Raw genomic sequence first — 18,780 nt, 5'->3', positions numbered from 1 at the left:
AACTATAAAACATCAACTTATTACAGTTTTCTTTTATGTTTAATGTATGTATGAGGTAAATATTTAGAATATACACAAAAGTCCTGTTAAATACTATTTCTCGCCAAATTTCTCTCAAAGTCCTTTGTTTGCTTTGTGAATAAAGTTGATATTAAAATAAAAAACATAAAGAGTATTTTTTTTTGTCGAAATTAATTTCCTTTAGCTGTTTTTCATCTTATTTTTGCCAACCTTTTTGAATAATAATAATAATAATAATAATAATTCAGTGTGTGTTAATAATTGTGTGTATACATAATTTAATCAAACCTTGTTTTAATTGTGTAAATATCAAAATAAATCTCACATTGATATTCTAAAAGGGTAATTGCAGCAATTCTCACAATATTTTAATGATATAAGTTTTTTAATTATAATAATTGTTATAATACAAAATTCCCAAATGGCAAAACTATTTTGTATTTCTGCTGTATAGCCCCCACCGTTACAGAAGCTGCTGTACAGACAACTGGCATCTGTGAAATAACAAATAAAGAAAATAAATTAACCAGCATGCAAATAATGCAAATAAGGACCAAAGAGCATTCCTAGAGTCAGGGTTAACATGAAACTGATACATAAATTTGGTACAGCACAATATCGAACTGTTGTAATGTTCTTGTGTGGTACTGTTGGCCTGAAAACTCCCTCTCTCTGCTTGATCAAGGAGACTTGTGGGAGAAGCCACAGAGAGGCCAACGTTCACTTGAAAGAGCCTCAGAATGCAACAGGGGACCCACTCGACCAACACTGCTGTGAGAGGCTGGCACAAAGATGCCATTACTCAAAAAAACTAAACGTGAAATTGCCAAGAAAACAGTGATTTAGTTCAGTGTGGGAATGATTTTGTGGTCGGATAAGACCAAGATAGGACCTTTTACTTCAAATTCAAAGTGTTATGCGTGCCGTAAATCTTATTCTTGCAGCCCACTGGCCGCAGGTCAATAAAGCTGTGCAGTACCGCAGTGCTAACATCATGCTATGGAGCTAATGTTCCTCTTTAGGGACTGGACTTGCCTTTTAGAAAGGGAGAATGCAAAATGTAGTGGAATACTGCAAGAAAGCCTGTTTAATTTGGCTACAGAATTGAAGCTTGCAAAGAAGTTGATCCCAAACATTGAATAAACGCAGGAGTGGTTCAGAAACAAAACAGGTGAATATCAAGGTGAATACTGTAGCAATGGTCAAAAAATGATCTCATGGAGAAATCTGTGGCATGTTTTGAAGTTACCTCTCACTAACCCTCCAAAAACATGGAGCAAATCTGTTAAGAACATATAGAGCTAGAAAACTTAGTCCAAAAGACTGGTAAAAATGATTAAAGGTGCAATCATTGATACACAAAAAATATTACTGTAACAAGTATTAAATATGCAAACAGCATATTTTAGCTTTTTATTTTGGTTAAGAACATTCTCTACAATAAAACAATGACACCCAAAATAAGGAATTGGGCTTTTTCAGGGTACTGTGTGTATATATAGTTAGTCATGGGAGAAATTTTGCATGCATCATTTAATTATAATAGAAATAAAGGGAAATGTTCAAACTGTATGCAATTCTCTCAAAAAATTTAGTAATATCACAGTTTAACTCATGGCACACATTGTTCTACTATTAAAACAGAAAAAGTGTTGATCTTAGTAATCTAGAAATGAGCAGGTTGAATGTTTCAGTTTGGTCAGAATCTAGGGCATTCTCAATCTTTTGGTTAATACTATACCCCCCTCCCCCCAATCAATGGTGTACAGGACCCCCCCACACCACATCACACATGGTTTTGAAATATGCACAACAAATAAAATGTTTTCACACTCCCAGTTGTGTTAGTAGTTAATAGCTGTTTTGTGGACGTACTGAACATTAAGTGATTAAATGTGGATCTGTCAGTGCTTTGTTGGGGCTTTGCTCTTTAGGCTTAGTGTTTCTCAGAGGATTCGGCTGTCGTCGGCTCTCCGCTTCTGAAGCGCTGACTGAGTTCAGCACACATCACAGAGCAGCAGGACTTCTGTGAGAAATGAGAAATGTTTATAGTTATTTCATGAATTTATCAAACTTATCTTCCTTCTTCGTCTTAAATGTTTGAATCTTTGGATTGAATAAGCTATGCTTCTATTACAAAAATATATATATATATATATATTAAAAAAAAACAGAGTACAGTTTTATGTTTTTATCCACCAGTTCTGCTTTATTTATGAAAATATTGTATCCAATATATTGTCTCACCTTCTGTGTGTTAGCGACTTTGCGTGATTTGGCGGCCAGTTCCATCAGAGCCAAGAAAAGCCCCAGTCCCAGACCGAGTGCCAGTAATAAGAAGATTCCCTTCAGACTGGTGGGTTTCAGTGGAGCACTCTTGCCATTTATTGCAATACAGCTGCTGGCCCACCACTTACTGCGCAAATAATCCAGCTCACCAGACTCACTCAGGTGCAGAATGGCAACACTTAGGTTTTTTACCAAAGGGGAGCCTGCGGACATGAACAGACACATACATAACTGGAGAGACTATGATGGTACCATGCTTTTAGGAAGTACTATGGTGGTACTATGCTATATCATAATGCCGACTCATTACAATATTCATGTACCATGTTTACAGGAATGGTACACTATGTTTGGTACATGAACGGTAGTCAGTATTACTAAAAATGGGATATAAAACCATAAATCATCATGGTACTTTGTCTAAAAATGAGTATTTTGAGACTTGCCTAAAGGAGCAGCGATGCTGTACCCCCTCATGCCGATGATTTCAGGGGCGCGAGTGAGGTTACAGTATCTCGCCACTGCCAGGTCAAGGGACACGGATTCGCCGATGAAAGCATAGTTGCCTTTCTGAGCCTTGCGGAGACCTTCTTCTGCATTGAGTGAATAGCTCTGGGCATTCTTGATGTGCTCATAGATTCTTTTGTACGTGGGGTTGTTCGAGTTCTGGTCAAAGGCAGATAAGAGTCATTTATCGTTGACAGATGCTTTCATATGGGTGCATGACCAACTGACATTAAATGCTCCAAGTTTCAGATCTAGATCAGTTTGCACAAAATGTAGACTTGAAGTTGTATTACTTATATAGTTGTTATAGAAAACATTTTTTTAAATAAATATCGGTAACCTAGGCAAAAAAGGATGAGAGGATATTAAAAATGTTAATTTGTGTTCAGAAGATAAATGCAAATGCAAAATTAGCAAATGATGACAGAATGTTCACTTTTTAAAAATATATATTTTTTTGTCTTCCAATATTATGCCAATTTTAATAATAATATTTAAATTAAATGAGTCTTTTGATTGTATTAACCAAATGCTGTGTCTTACCTTGAAGAAGGCAAAAGAGGAAGAATCTTTAATGGTGCCATACTCAATCACGTTTTGATTAGCGAGGTCTTCAAAGCTCTTGATTGACTGTTGCTGGTTGTCTGAATGTAGCCATAAACTGAGGTTGGCAAAGAAACATGCAAGCAGCACTAATGAAAACAGCCACCAGATAGAGGTAATGACCCGTCCCGAAAGAGCCCTGGGGTGAGGACCAGCACCTATGGCAAAATTTATAATGAACTTTTAATTAGTCACTGCAGAACATGCCAACATTTATATACATACTGTATATATTTTTATTTTTTTTATTTTTGCATGTTTTGACACTTTCAAAGTGAAATGTCCAGGAAGTGGCGCTAAAAGCTGCTCAGTTTTATCTCAGACATATATACATTTTTTTTTTTACCTTGGTTGTTGTACATATTATGGGTGAACGTGTAGTACCAAGTACAGCATATTCCTGGATCAGCATTCCAATCAACCAATCAGAGTTGAGAGATAAGTTTACAGGAAATGTCAGTTTTAGGCTTACAGTCTTGTCTAGTCTAGTCTAGTCTTGTTATTCCAATAATTTCCCTCAAATTCTAGGGATAAATTATAAAGAATAATAAATCACGGGTAGGTTTAGGTAGGTCTGGTTTTGGACAATAATGGGGTTCCAGGAGAAACAAAAGATTGTCAAACTTGGCAAAATCACACCAGTTCAGAAATGAAAAGTCTGGTGAGTGGGGATAAAAATTAATGCTTTATCGTGCTTGAACAGAGCCATCCCGGACAGCACAATTCTTCCTACAGGCTTCCAGCTGATCGAGTGGATCACGAAAACAAGAGGCGGTGGATTGTGTTTTCATACCAATGAAGGCTGGTGTACAGACATGTCAGTTTTAAAGAAGGTGTGCTGTACGAATTTTATTAGAGTTTTCCTGGTTTATTCTAGTGAATATATACATTCCTCCTTCCTCATGAGTGCGACGCAAGAAAAGCTGGCTGATCAGATCACACAGAGTTATCCAGACTCTTTCATTATCATCTTCTGTGATTTTAATAAGCTAATCTCACCCGTGAACTGCCTACATACATTACACCCACCCTACATTACACACCACCCATCACACCAACATACAGCACATCACATGCCCCACCATTGTTTTAAAGGACACACACCATTTTGTCACCCAAGTGGCTCTGGAACTCTATGATCACTGTTTGATTCATCTTCTACCAGCCAAGCAGAAACATAAATCGGCTAAACTGTAGTGAGATCTGTAAAGAGGTGGACTAATGAAACAGAGGGATTTGCAAGCCTGCTCTGACGGCACTGACTGGAGTGTTTCTGAGGCTGCAGCCACTGCTCAGGATGACACTGTGACACCCTACATCAGTTTCTGTGAGGACATGTGTGTTCCAACCAGGACATAGTGAACATTTAACAACCACAAACCTTGATTCAGTGCAAAACTCAAACAGCTTCACCAGGCCAAAGACGAAGCCTACGGGAGTACACCTACGGGAGTGGAGACAAAGCCTTGAGAAAAATAGCTAAGAGAGGCTTCTCCGAAGAGATGAAAAGAAAAACAGTTTGCAGGCAGCAAACCTGCATCAGTGTGGAATGGCCTGAAAGCATCACCAGCTACAAGACCCCGTCCCCCAGCACTGGAGAATCAACTCAGCTGACGGTTTGAATTAGTTTTACTGCAGGTTTGAAAAGCCTGGTCTCCCATCCCACATCCGCTCAGACCGTCTCACAACACAGCCATCCACACCCTCCCCACTACTGCCTCTCAGCTTGAAAGTGAAAAGTGAAAGTGACGTGACACACACTGTGAACACACTCCCAGAGCAGTGGGCAGCCATTTATGCTGCGGCGCCTGGGGAGCAGTGCCTTGCTCAAGGGCACCTAAGTCGTGGTATTGTCGGCCCAAGATTCTTAACCCACAACCCTAGAGTTAGGAGTCAAACTCTCTAACCACTAGGCCACGACTTCCCCATAAGACTTGCACATAAGATCTGTGAAGATGATGTACATAAAGTCTTCAGGAAACAGAAGAGATAAGGAAACCAAGGCCCAGTCGGTGTCTCTCCAGTCTACCTTAAAGCCTGTGCTGTCCAGCTCACATCGATCTTCACACAGATCTTCAACAGATCACTGGAGCTGTGTGAAGTCCCCTCCTGATTCAAACCCTCCACCATCATCCCTGTACCAAAGAAACCAAAAATAACAGGCATAAACTATAGACTTGTTGCTTTAACGTCTGTGGTCATGAAATCTTTTAAGAGATTGGTGTTGGCCCACTTGAAGGACATTAGTGGACCATTACTGGAACCCCTACAGTTTGCTTACCAAGCTAACAGGTCTGTGGATGATGCAGTCATCATTGGACTGCACTACATCCTCCAACATCTGGACAAACCAAGGACTTATACAAGGATTCTGTTTATGGACTTCAGCTCTGCTTTTAACACCATCATCCCAGATATCCTCCTGATTAAACTGACACAGCTGATAAAGTCACCTGGTGGATCGGCAGCTTCCTGACAGACAGTAAGGCTGGGAAAACTCACATCCAACACCATCAGCACTGGAGCTCCTCAGAGGTGTGTGCTCTCCCCACTGCTCTTCTCCCTCTACACAAATGACTGCACCTCTGAAAACCCCTCTGTCAAGCTCCTGAAGTTTGCAGATGACACCACAGTCATTGGTCTCATTCAGGATGGCGATGAGTCTGTGTACAGACGAGAGGTTGAGCAGCTGGCTGTCTGATGCCAGGCCCAGCAGAGGCTGTATTTCCTTCGTCAGCTGAAAAAGTTCAACCTTCCACAGGCGCAAGATATCAGTGTTACTCTGCTTTTATTGAGTCGGTTTTGTGCACTTCTATAACTATATCTGGTTTGGGTCAGCCAGCAATTTAGATATAAGAATAATAGATGCACCTGCCCAACCTTTAGGACTTGTACAACTCAAGAGTGAAGAAACGGGCAGGAAACATCATGACCGACCTCTCTTAAAAATTAGGTCTGATTAAGCAACCGTACCATTTAGTTTGTTTATTTATTATGAGTATGATTATGTTTCATGGGACTTTTACTCGATTGCTCTGCATCACAAGTATGCTATACTAGGTGAACACCAACTAAGTTGTTTTGATGTTTCTTTCATTCTGAAGTCTGTGTGGGTGTAAATACTCGTAATCATGATTATTATACGCTACCTTGAAGAGTCAGTGCTCCTACAGTATACCAAAAACTGTGTGAAAGCGTGAAGAAATTATTTTCTGTCTCTGGTTGCTCCCATTCAGACGGGCTAATTCTGTAAAGAAAATAATAATTTGGTTTGCCAATTTTTTTGTATATCATGTTAATGCTTTAAAATACCTTGGAATAGCATGTAAATACCATCGTACATTAAAAACTGACTTGGTTTTACGATCCCACTCTTACCGCGACACTAAGAAGATGCAGACGGAGGTCAGCAGGTAGGCGACCAGTACACCCATCCACACCTCAGTGGAGAACAGGTTTAGAAAGCTGAGTAACTGCGAGTCATCAGAAGCGATGTCTTTCCTCAGGATGAAACTAAGACCCGTCTGCATGAAGGGTTTGGTCATGTCCACAGCTGTCTCGCGTTTAGCAGTAAGAGTTAGAGGTGCCACAGCGATGTCTGCTTCCTGTAGAAATGAGCAACACTATTACATTATACATGAAAGCAAGGTTTAGAATAAGCAGATGGTGGAAAGTAAATGGCATACCATTGCATTTTTATATAAGACAAACAAAAACAACTTACATATTTAAGTAGCCTATAAATACAGAAAGCAATTGTGATTTATTTTACATTTAAAATTTTCTTTCTATTTTAATATTTTCAAATATCATTAATATATTTGATGCAAATATGTCAAATATGATGTCTTTAATATTTTGAAAATGTTTTGTTGTATTATACATGTTTTTACTGTCCATTTTGATCAATGCACCCTGAATAAAAGTATTTCTTTTAAAAATGTATAGCAGAAAGATATGTAATAGATATGCATGCTATATAAGTAAAAATAATGTTTCATAAAAATTTCATAAAATTCAGAATATGATTTAAATCCAATGATACGTATATGATTTATTTTGTTTCTTTAAAGTACATGTTTATACAACATTAGGAAGATTAGACCCTTCCTGTCAGAGCAAGCCACCCAACTTCTTGTCCAAACTCTTGTTCTCTCCAGACTGGAATATTGTAATGCTCTCCTGGCTCTTCCTGCATGTACTATCAAGCCTCTGCAGCTGATCCAGAATGCAGCAGCAAGGGTTGTCTTCAGTGAGCCAAAAAAAGCTCACGTTACTCCTCTCCTCATCAGGTGTGACAATCGTGTTCAGTGAAACACAGGGAGAGAGAGAGATCCAATTGCAGATGTATATTTATTAGGATAACCCAAATCGTGGTCGAACAAGCCAAGGTCAAAACCAAACGATCAATCCAAAAATAAACAAAAATAAAAAATAAACAAAAGAGGGAACAGGAAAGGAACGGAACGGGAACTCGGAGGACGAGAAGACAAAGGAGAATATCGGAGGACGAGAATGCTGTAAACACGAAGGGTAAGGACTCCATACTGCCTACTGTGAAGTGCCTAAGGGGAAGTGAGCCCATTAGTGGACACCCAGGGAAACAGAGACTAGACAGCGTGACATTACCCTCTCCTCCACGGAGCAGCTGCCAGATGCTCCACCCGAACCCAAGGGAAAACCAAAAACACAAAGAGACCAGGAGGGAGGTGGAGCGGCAGAGGACCAGGGGGAGGGACAGAGGGCCAGGTAAAATGGGGAAAACAGAGACAAGAGGACCAGGTAGAATGGGGAAACAGAGACAAGAGAAGTGCAACACAAAACAAGGAGTCCAGGAGGGTGTACCGGCGGAGGATCAGGGGGAGGGACGGAGGGCCAGGTACTTAGAGGGACACAGAAAGAAAGACACGGACAAGAAACCCCAGAGGGAGGTGGACCGGCGGAGGATCAGGGGGAGTAACCCTGACTAACCCTGACTCTGGAAGGTCGACGGTGACTAACCCTGACTCTGGAAGGTCAACGGTGACTAGCCTTGACTCTGGAAAGTCCACGTTAACTAGCCCAGACTCTGGAACGTCAATGGTGACTAGCCCTGACTCTGGAGGGTCAACGGTGACTAGCCCTGACTCTGGAGGGTCAACGGTGACTAGCCTTGACTCTGGAAAGTCCACGTTAACTAGCCCAGACTCTGGAACGTCAATGGTGACTAGCCCTGACTCTGGAGGGTCAACGGTGACTAGCCCTGACTCTGGAGGGTCAACGGTGACTAGCCCTGACTCTGGAGGGTCAACGGTGACTAGCCCTGACTCTGGAGGGTCAACAGTGACTAGCCCTGACTCTGGAGGGTCAACAGTGACTAGCCCTGACTCTGGAAGGTCGACGGTGACTAACCCTGACTCTGGAGGGTCCACGAGCACCTGACTCGACTTCGGAGGGTCAACCAGAACCTGACTCAACTCTGGAGGATCAACTGGAATGTGACTCGACTCTGGATGGTCAACAGGACCCTGACTCGACTCTGGATAGTTAACTGGAACCTGACTCAACTCTGGAGGGTCAACTGGAACCTGACTCAACTCTGGAGGGTCAACTGGAACCTGACTCAACTCTGGAGGGTCAACTGGAACTTGACTCAACTCTGGAGGGTCAACTGGAACCTGACTCAACTCTGGAGGGTCAACTGGAACCTGACTCAACTCTGGAGGGTCAACTGGAACCTGACTCAACTCTGGAGGGTCAACGGGAATATTACTCGACTCTGGAGGGTCAACGGGAATATGACTCAACTCTGGAGGGTCAACTGGAACCTGACTCAACTCTGGAGGGCCAATGGGAACCTGACTCAACTCAGGATATCCCACTGTAGCCGCCATCCTCTGCAGTGGCTCTGGGCTGGCGGCCACCTTGTGCAGTGGCGCTGGGTTGGTGGCCATCTTGTACTGTGGTGCTGGCTCAGCAGATGTGACGTGAACAGTCTCTGGATCAGCAGACGTGACGTGAACACTCCTGGGAATCTCTAGGATTTTTGAAAGCATCGAGAAATAATCCAAAAACGTCTCAGCGGCCATCTTGGGCATTGGCGCTGAGCTGGCGGCCATCTTGCACCTTGGCGCTGGGCTAGTGACCACTTTGTGCTGTGGCGCTGTGCTGGCGTCCATCTTGCCTCGAGGCGCTGGGCTGACGGCCATCTTGTGCAGTGTTGCTGGACCTGTGGCCATCATGGGCAGTGGTGCTGGGCCGGTGGCCATTCTGCGCAGTGGCTTTGGGCTGGCAGCCATCTTGTGCTGTGGCGCTGAGCTGGTGGCCATCTTGTGCTGTGGTGTTGGGCTGGCTTCCATCTTGCCTTGTGGTGCTGGGTTGGCAGCAATCTTGTGCAGTGTTGCTGGACCTGCGGCCATCATGGGCAGTGGTGCTGGGCCGGCGGCCATTCTGCGAAGTGGCTTTGGGCTGGCGTCCAACTTGTCTCGTGGCGCTGAGCTGGTGGCCATCTTGTGCTGTGGTGTTGGGCTGGCTTCCATCTTGCCTCGAGGCGCTGGGCTGACGGCCATCTTGTGCAGTGTTGCTGGACCTGCGACCATCATGGGCAGTGTTGCTGGGCCGGCGGCCATTCTGCGCAGTGGCTTTGGGCTGGCGTCCATCTTGCCTCGTGGCGCTGAGCTGGTGGCCATCTTGTGCTGTGGTGTTGGGCTGGCTTCCATCTTGCCTTGTGGTGCTGGGTTGGCGGCCATCCTGTGCAATGGTGCTGGGTAGGCGGCCATTCTGCGCAGCGGCGCTGGGTTGGCGGCCATCTTGTGCAGCGGCACTGGACTGGCGGCCATCTTGTGCAGCGGTGCTGGCTCGGCAGACTTGAGCCTCCTCTCCGTCCACAATGGTGAGACGGCGGCTCCCATCCGAACCCAGAGTCGACTGGGGGCCACAGTGGAGAGCGATGCCGGACCTCCTCTCGACCACTCATTCCTGAGCGACCTCCCCTGGTCCCACTGAACACGACCAGGCAGGTACCCTCAAAACCATTTCCTCTATCCCAGTCAGTGGCTGGGGAGGAAGTATAAAAAAAAAACATACTGCTGGATCTCAAGTGATGGAGTCCTTCTGTGACGATCGTGTTCAGTGAGACACAGGGAGAGAGAGAGATCCAATTGCAGATGTATATTTATTAGGATAATCCAAATCGTGGTCGAACAAGCCAAGGTCAAAACCAAACGATCAATCCAAAAATAAACAAACAAATAAACAAAAGAGGGAACAGGAAAGCAACAGAATGGGAACTCGGAGGACGAGAAGACAAAGGAGAATCTCTGAGGACGAGAATGCTGTAAACACGAAGGGTAAGGACTCCATACAAACAACAGGAAAAGACTGGTATTTATAGGGAGGCTAATGACAATCAAGTGGCTGCACCTGGTGCAATTAACAGGAGTGTAATTACTGTAATGACAGGACAAGACTAGAGGAATTCTTGTGCCTACTGTGAAGTGCCTAAGGGGAAGTGAGCCCACTAGTGGACACCGAGAGAAACAGAGACTAGACAGCGTGACATCAGGTTACACTGGCTACCAGCAGCTGCTTGCATTAAATTCAAGGTACTTGATGTTTGCCTACAAGACGACCACTGGCATGGCACCAATATACCTAACCCCTCTAATTCAATCTTATGTGCCCTCCAGAAGTTTGCGCTCTGCAAGTGAACGACGCCTTGTGGTGCCATCCCAAAGAAGTTCAAAATCACTCTCACTGACCTTTTCCTGGACTATGCCCAGCTGGTGGAATGACCTCCCAATCTCAATTCATACAGCCGAGTCTTTACTCATTTTAAAGAAACATTCTTTTCTTGTCTTGTCTTATAAAAAAAAAAAAAAAAAAAAAAAAAAAAACCTGGCTATGCGTTCTGTACTAGACTAACTGAGACTTGTCATGGCACTTGTATACTGCTGTTGTTCTCTTGTTGATCTGATTGCTTCTATTGTTCTCATTTGTAAGTCGCTTTGGATAAAAATGATTAAATGTAAATGTAAATGTAAAGTTCCAAATGTATATATTTTATATTATATGAACATTTTGTAATTTTTTTATTTATTATAATTTCAATAATCATTGTATTTTCAAACAGCTAATAGATACTGTAGATGTTACAGAAACTCTGTTTAGTTTTAATTGCCTTTTGGTTTTCTTGTTCCTACTTGCCTGTGTCCCTGCTAGTTTGTTTCCTTGGTTATTAATTAGTTCTCCACACTTGTTCTGTTTCAGCTCATCATCCACTGTCTATTTAAGCCCCTAGTTCTTTTTAGTTTTCAGTTTGAACTCATTTATCTTTAGTGTTTGTGTTACTCCTAAAATTGCCTCTTTGGTGCTTACAGATTTATCTTTAATAAAAAGACTACTTTTGTGGAATCCTTGTTGTGTGCTTTATTAGCAAAACCATGCATTAAAAGATGTATAAAGATCATGATTTGCAAGTTACAACATTTAAACACTGACTACTTAACTCAAAAATGTATGATGCTCACCCCTCTGACAACTTCTCCAATCATGCCGTTCCAGTTGCCGCTGTCATCTGTTGTTCCATAACGGCTGTCCTTAACAAGCTTAATATCATACTTAAAATCAAATTTCTTGGAGATGGCTGACAGCAGGTCAATGCAGAAGCCCTCCAGTTCAGAGCCTTTGGACATTGCATATGGTTCTTCCTGCATGGGATTATGAGTAAGTAACAACCGAAAATGTGATTTAGTTACAGATTTTTACAAACATAAATGGGTGGCCCAGATGGAATTAATTTAACTTACCTTGATGGTTGTAACTCTTAATAATTGTGGCCCTAAAATACAAAACAACATTTCATTCAACTAGTTACAAATCCATAAGAATCCTCCACTAACTCTTTACTACTAACAGAGATCAGACTGAATGCTTGGCTCAGTCTTTTGAAGAATATGGGAAACCTGTATGGTTCTCTGACTTCTGTAGTATGGAAAAAAATAATAATAATACAATGGAAGCCAATGGGGAGGAATAATTGTCTGGTTACAGCTTTCTTTAAAACATTTTATGTTCAGCAGAAGAAAGAAACTCACACAGGTTTGCAACAACTTGAGGTCAAGTAAATCATGACAGAATTGTAATTTTGGGTGAACTATCCCTTTGGGTCACTGATCTGAACAAAGTATGAGTGGTAGTAAAAGTGATGAAAGTGATTTATTCTATATTTTTATGCAAAATATGATTTTCTTCTTGTCTCTAATTGGCTGTAAAATGTTTTTTTTTTTTTTTGTGAGCTAATCCGATTTTCAAATCAGTGAGTAGAAACAAGTAGTAGAAAATCACATCAATTTGACAAGGGCAAAGCACTTGGACGGCATTCCTGGTAGCTAATGAAGCATTCTGTCACGCTGGGATGTACTTTACACTCTTCTTCAAACAACCACTAATATTCCCAAATTTAGCAGATGCAGACAATGGCCCATTTGTGCTACAGCAAAACTGTGAAATGGTCGCCTCATGGCCACTAATCATGCACTGCCTAAATGAGACTTAAAACGAGATCATTGGAAATAAACACAAGCTTTCTTTAGAGCATGCACTGCCTGCTGCAGCAGAACGGATGCGGTGAGAGTTTGAGAAAGTTCAAGTGACTCTCTAAAGAAGCGCTTACAAAATGATGGGAAAGTGCCCCACTCGTCTGGCTGCAGCATCTGAGTCCACTTGGAAGTTGTTCCCTTTATTGTTTTGATCCTGTTTTTTAATGCAGATCAGTTGACATTAACCAGCAGCCAAGCTGAAAGATGCATGAATTTGTATGTGAATCTAATCACAAATTAAAATGTTGTTGCTTGAATGCTTTAAATATAACATGCATTTTTACTTTTTTTTTTTCATCTGACATTCCTTGAATTCCTAAACACAAATATGTGTACACATGTGTGGTACAAATATATAGTATGTTTGAGAGTATACACAATTATGATATGTGGTACAACCGTAACGTTATGAAGTCCGAAGACAAACAAAGCTTTTACAGGTTTGGAACAACATGGGGGTAAGTGATTAATGACAAACTTTTCATTTTGGGGTGGAGTATACCTTTAAGCTTTGGTACTTTTCCACTGTAAACATATGTGAAAGAATACTAGAGTCACAGAAATTTGGAAAGACGTGATGGTAATATATAAGTAAATGACAACAGTAGTTTTGTTAACAAATTTTAAGAATTTGTATCTAATCAAGTTTTCAGTGTAAAGTTAGAGTTACACTGCTTAAACAATCTTGAATAAGCCTGGCTAAGCCTGTTTCTGGTGAGAATGTGTTGTTGTCTGAGTTTCATCCGTGCGACACACAGCAGGCCTCCATCAGTGTCACAGCATATCACTGACACCCCTCATCCTCCCATTCAAACCATGAAAAACAAACATGCCATCAATACTGAAGTCATGTCATGGGCTGCCCCGCATTAATGCCTGCTTGGTTAGCGGTGGCTAATTGATTAATCACACTCATTGTAGTGAATAGCAGCAGTGTTCTCCGGATTCAATGCTGACTGCTCCAGGCCTGGCGGGACGTCATGAGACAGTGCCATGCCTCAGATTAAACATGCCGTGTCAGACTAATATTGGCTCTATCTACATCCTGATTTGTCTTAGCCTTAGACGGCATGTCCATGGACCATCTGGTTATAGGCGCCGTTAAACCCTGTTCACCTCAGACCATTTAAAACCTTGTTTTAATGACAACATCACATGAAAACTAATTAAATGATTTCAACACACTCTGAGCAAACACTCTCAAAAATATATCTTTGTAGATGTAAATGCAGATGTCTCCATGATGTATGTGTGCGATCAGGGCTCTCTGCTGCCCCCACCAGCTCCGGAGCAGTAATGGTGCTTATACTGGTGCGCATGTTGACATTTAGTGGAACATTCCTTGGTTTAATTTGGTTTAATTGTAAGACACAGATTTTAAGCTTAAAAATGCACTTGGTAAGCCAAAACAAAGGACTTTATATGATCATTTCACAAACAATATGATGGACTGTTCTCATGACTGCAGGCAGAGATGGGCACAAATACATCAAAAAGTATTTTGCTACAAACTACAAATACTGACTCATCAAATGTATTTTATTTGAAATACAAAACACTGGTGCAATAAATGTATTTAATTATAATACAAGAAATCTGTAATTTGAAAATACAATTTATAAGCAATCATTTAAAGTGCAAGAGACAGTGACATTACATTTAGCAATGTAGCAATTTAGATGCAAACATAAGAGAAAGAAGTGCTTTCCATTCCTTGAACAACTTATAAACAACATATTCTTTGTAAATTGTATTGTCATACTGCCTAGTCCTGCTCAAGAGGATGCCTCCAGCTATTTCACAGTCAGCAGTACAGATTAACTCTTGAAAAGGGCTTGTTAAATGGCTCAATGTAGAATTCAGAAACACTTGTTATCAGCGACACCGGTGGCCATTAAGTGAACTGCATCCAGCAAATTATCGCTTGTGCTCATTCATCTTCTGAACTCAAATTAAGATATATTTGATGAAATCCATGAGCTTTCAGTCCCTCCATAGGCAGCAACGCAACTTACACATTCAAAGCCCAGAATGGTAGTAAAGACATTGTTAAAATACTCTATATGACTCCAGTGGTTTAACCTCAATTTTATTATGCGACATGAGTGCTTTGTTTGCACAATTTTTGTTTTTACAACTTTATAAAAATATCAATTGCATCGTAGAGTTTATTTCCTAAATGAAAAGATGTTTTTTGACAAGATTTTTCCCATGTCTTAAATGAGATGATGACGAGATGACAATAAGGTCAATAAATGATAACTGTGACTGTTTCAACATGCAATATCATTGATGATAAAAGATGAGACTAAAATGTATTTAAAAATGTAAAATCTCTTTACTTTTTGTTAAGGAGACAAGTTCATTGTTTATTTGAAAATTGATGTCAGGAATAAATTAGTGCTGCAAGCTGTTTGCGCGATGATTTGTACTGAAAACTGTTCCTTCAGTTTTTGTGTCCAAACTTTTCTTAAAGCCATGTTGCTGCTGTCACAATATATAATGTAATTACAATATGCATGAATGCACCTTTTCTTTTTCTTTTTTCTTTTTTTTTAGCAAATAAAGAACTCACATCACTTCATAAAATTGGATCACTAGATGATGTATTTCCTACTGTTCTAGATATATAATATGTAAGTTGCATAGCTGGCTGTAGAGTGACAGAAAGCTCTCGGATTTTATAAATAGTATTTTACTTCTAAGTACTTTATTTGTGTCCTGAAGATGAACGAAGGTATCACAGGAGTAGAACAACACGAGTAGTTTAAAATTTTGGGTGAACGAAACCCTTTAAGACTCAGCAGAAGATATGTCAGAAGATATATCTGATAATAAAATGACCTACTTGGTTAAATATTTTAAGTATTTTTAGTATTTTAAATACAAAATACTGTCTCTCAAAGTATTTAATTATAGTATATATATATTTTTTTTTGTATAGGCAAAATACAAATTACAAAATACTAAATAATCTAATTTTTTTCAATTAAAATACTGCCCATCTCTGACTGCTGGTCTGAAAAGTCTAATTTCTGTTTGCAGCAAAAAAAACAAACAAACAAACAAAAAAAAATCAGCTCCACAAGGTTCATGTATCAGGCTAAGCAAAAATCTTAAAACACAATTTTTAAATGGCTATACATTCACCTAATACTAGTCTCACTATGTTTGATATTACAGTATGTAATGACATTACCTGCAGCGTAGACCCCAGCCAGCAGTGCTGATGAGACCAAGATGAGTCCTAATGGAGTCATTTTACAGCCAATAACTTGCACTGGAACGATATACATAGTTTTATCAAAACATCATTTATTCAAGAATATTTTCCAGATATGCAATTAACTTTTCAGTTGAAAGTTTTACTTAACAGCTATAAATGAGCAAAAACTTGGCAAGCTTACCCAAACTGTAGTCACACGTTTTATTGCTCAATGCAAGAGGCAACACACTATATAAAGCTTGCACATACACCCAAGAGACTGAAAACAGCCAATAAGATAACAGGGGACGTTCTTGAGTGTTTGTGTGTGTGTGTGTTGGGGTGGGGGGGATAAATAACATGTGATCCTGCAAACAAGGGATTTCAGAGACATTCATTACACAGGGCGTGCAGAAATGATTCTCTACAGATGCTCATAGAAAACTCAATGGATAGATTTTATTGTTAGGCTTCTAAAATGGCCTAATACTAATTTATAAGCTCATAGAATGGACCTGGCATGAATTTAACTTCTTCAGCATGCCTCCACTATACAGACAAGCTAAAACGGCAACTTGAAAACTTTAGTGAAACTAAACCACTGTGATAAATACTCATCCAAATTGAGCGGCTCCACTGCTCGAATCCTAATGATGTGGACTTTTGTCTACAAACCTACAATCTCTGTCACTCAAAAAGTCATGTAAATCCCAAGGCTTTTTTTTTAGCTGCACAGAAGGACCATCTCACCAGCCATTGTTGTCTTGGTAACCATGGCCCTCGGCATGCCTGAGCCTTTATCCAACATGTCAGTCATAAGAGACAATGAATAGGTCATGGTATTATGAACTCTTCAAGGGTTAAAAAAGGGGCAATCCTCAAAATATCTTGGTTCTTCACAATAACCATTCCAGTCAAAACTGCCACTGTGAAAAAAAGAACAATAATTAAATAAAAGCAAAAATTACAGAAGATCTTTTAAATGTGTTTTGGTCCGAGAACTAATTGGACATCTAGTGTGGGGCAAGGCTTTATTCTGTGACATTTTTTCCCAACAGGAGTTCTCTGTGAAGAGCTAAAGAGGTTGAAAAGGGTGAAGCCAAATTAAAGAAGGTCTCCTCAGAATGGGCCAGAATTAAAACAGAGGGGGTAATATCTTTGGGCAGAGCTCCTCTGCATTCTCTTTATCTAGATGTCAGCTTTAAAGACAATTTGCAATTACCCAGACATTGCCAGTTATGCTCTGACACTAAACTACAGGTCCTTCCCAAAAAATTAGCATATTGTGATAAAAGTTCATTATTTTCCATAATGTAATGATAAAAATTTAACTTTCATATATTTTAGATTCATTGCACACCAATTGAAATAGTTCAGGTCTTTTATTGTTTTAATACTGATGATTTTGGCATACAGCTCATGAATACCTAAAATTCCTATCTCAAAAAATTAGCATATTTCATCCGACCAATAAAAGAAAAGTGTTTTTAATACAAAAAAAGTCCACCTTCAGATAATTATGTTCAGTTATGCACTCAATACTTGGTTGGGAATCCTTTTGCAGAAATGACTGCTTCAATGCGGCGTGGCATGGAGGCAATCAGCCTGTGGCACTGCTGAGGTGTTATGGAGGCCCAGGATGCTTCGATAGCGGCCTTAAGCTCATCCAGAGTGTTGGGTCTTGCGTCTCTCAACTTTCTCTTCACAATATCCCACAGATTCTCTACGGGGTTCAGGTCAGGAGAGTTGCCAGGTAAAAAGTACTTTGGACCACTGAGCAACAGTCCAGTGCTGCTTCTCTGTAGCCCATTTCCTGCACACGCCTGTGCACGGTGGCTCTGGATGTTTCTACTCCAGACTCAGTCCACTGCTTCCGCAGGTCCCCCAAGGTCTGGAATCGGTCCTTCTCCACAATCTTCCTCAGGGTCCGGTCAACTCTTCTCGTTGTGCAGCGTTTTTTTGCCACACTTTTTCCTTCCCACAGACTTCCCACTGAGGTGCCTTGATACAGCACTCTGGGAACAGCCTATTCGTTCAGAAATTTCTTTCTGTGTCTTACCCTCTCGCTTGAGGGTGTCAATGATGGCCTTCTGGACAGCAGTCAGGTCGGCAGTCTTACCCATGATTGCGGTTTTGAGTAATGAACCAGGCTGGGAGTTTTTAAAAGCCTCAGGAATCTTTTGCAGGTGTTTAGAGTTAATTAGTTGATTCAGATGATTAGGTTAATAGCTTGTTTAGAGAACCTTTTCATGATATGCTAATTTTTTTGAGATAGGAATTTTGGGTTTTCATGAGCTGTATGCCAAAATCATCAGGATTAAAACAATAAAAGACCTGAACTATTTCAATTGGTGTGCAATGAATCTAAAATATATGAAAGTTAAATTTTTATCATTACATTATGGAAAATAATGAACTTTTATCACGATATTAAATGTTTTTGAGAAGGACCTCTATATCTAGTTAGTTTTAATATATTATTTAAATAATATAATATCTAATATATTTTTAAATACAATATCTGGACAATTATGTAACACCTAAATGTGTAAATGTGATTGCAAATGGGCTGTTTTT

At 40.5% G+C, this 18,780-nt stretch overlaps 1 protein-coding gene across 1 annotated transcript; it reads right to left on the bottom strand.

Annotated features, from left to right (window-relative positions):
* Window positions 1–1,090: 1,090 nt before the first annotated feature.
* LOC113097253 (glutamate receptor U1-like) lies at window positions 1,091–16,487 on the bottom strand. The gene is made up of 10 exons (XM_026262470.1): window positions 16,406–16,487; window positions 16,198–16,278; window positions 12,207–12,238; window positions 11,928–12,107; window positions 6,799–7,025; window positions 6,570–6,667; window positions 3,361–3,578; window positions 2,757–2,976; window positions 2,269–2,513; window positions 1,091–2,047 (listed from the first exon to the last, which is right to left on the bottom strand). Exons 2-10 carry the CDS (start codon window positions 16,256–16,258, stop codon window positions 1,958–1,960), a joined length of 1,371 nt encoding a protein of 456 aa, XP_026118255.1. The 5' UTR covers window positions 16,259–16,278; window positions 16,406–16,487; the 3' UTR covers window positions 1,091–1,957.
* Window positions 16,488–18,780: the final 2,293 nt, after the last annotated feature.

Source organism: Carassius auratus, unplaced genomic scaffold (genome assembly GCF_003368295.1).
Source record: "Carassius auratus strain Wakin unplaced genomic scaffold, ASM336829v1 scaf_tig00216162, whole genome shotgun sequence".
In the NCBI taxonomy this organism is placed as follows: Eukaryota; Metazoa; Chordata; class Actinopteri; order Cypriniformes; family Cyprinidae; genus Carassius; species Carassius auratus.
This window is presented reverse-complemented; position numbering and strand designations above follow the sequence as displayed.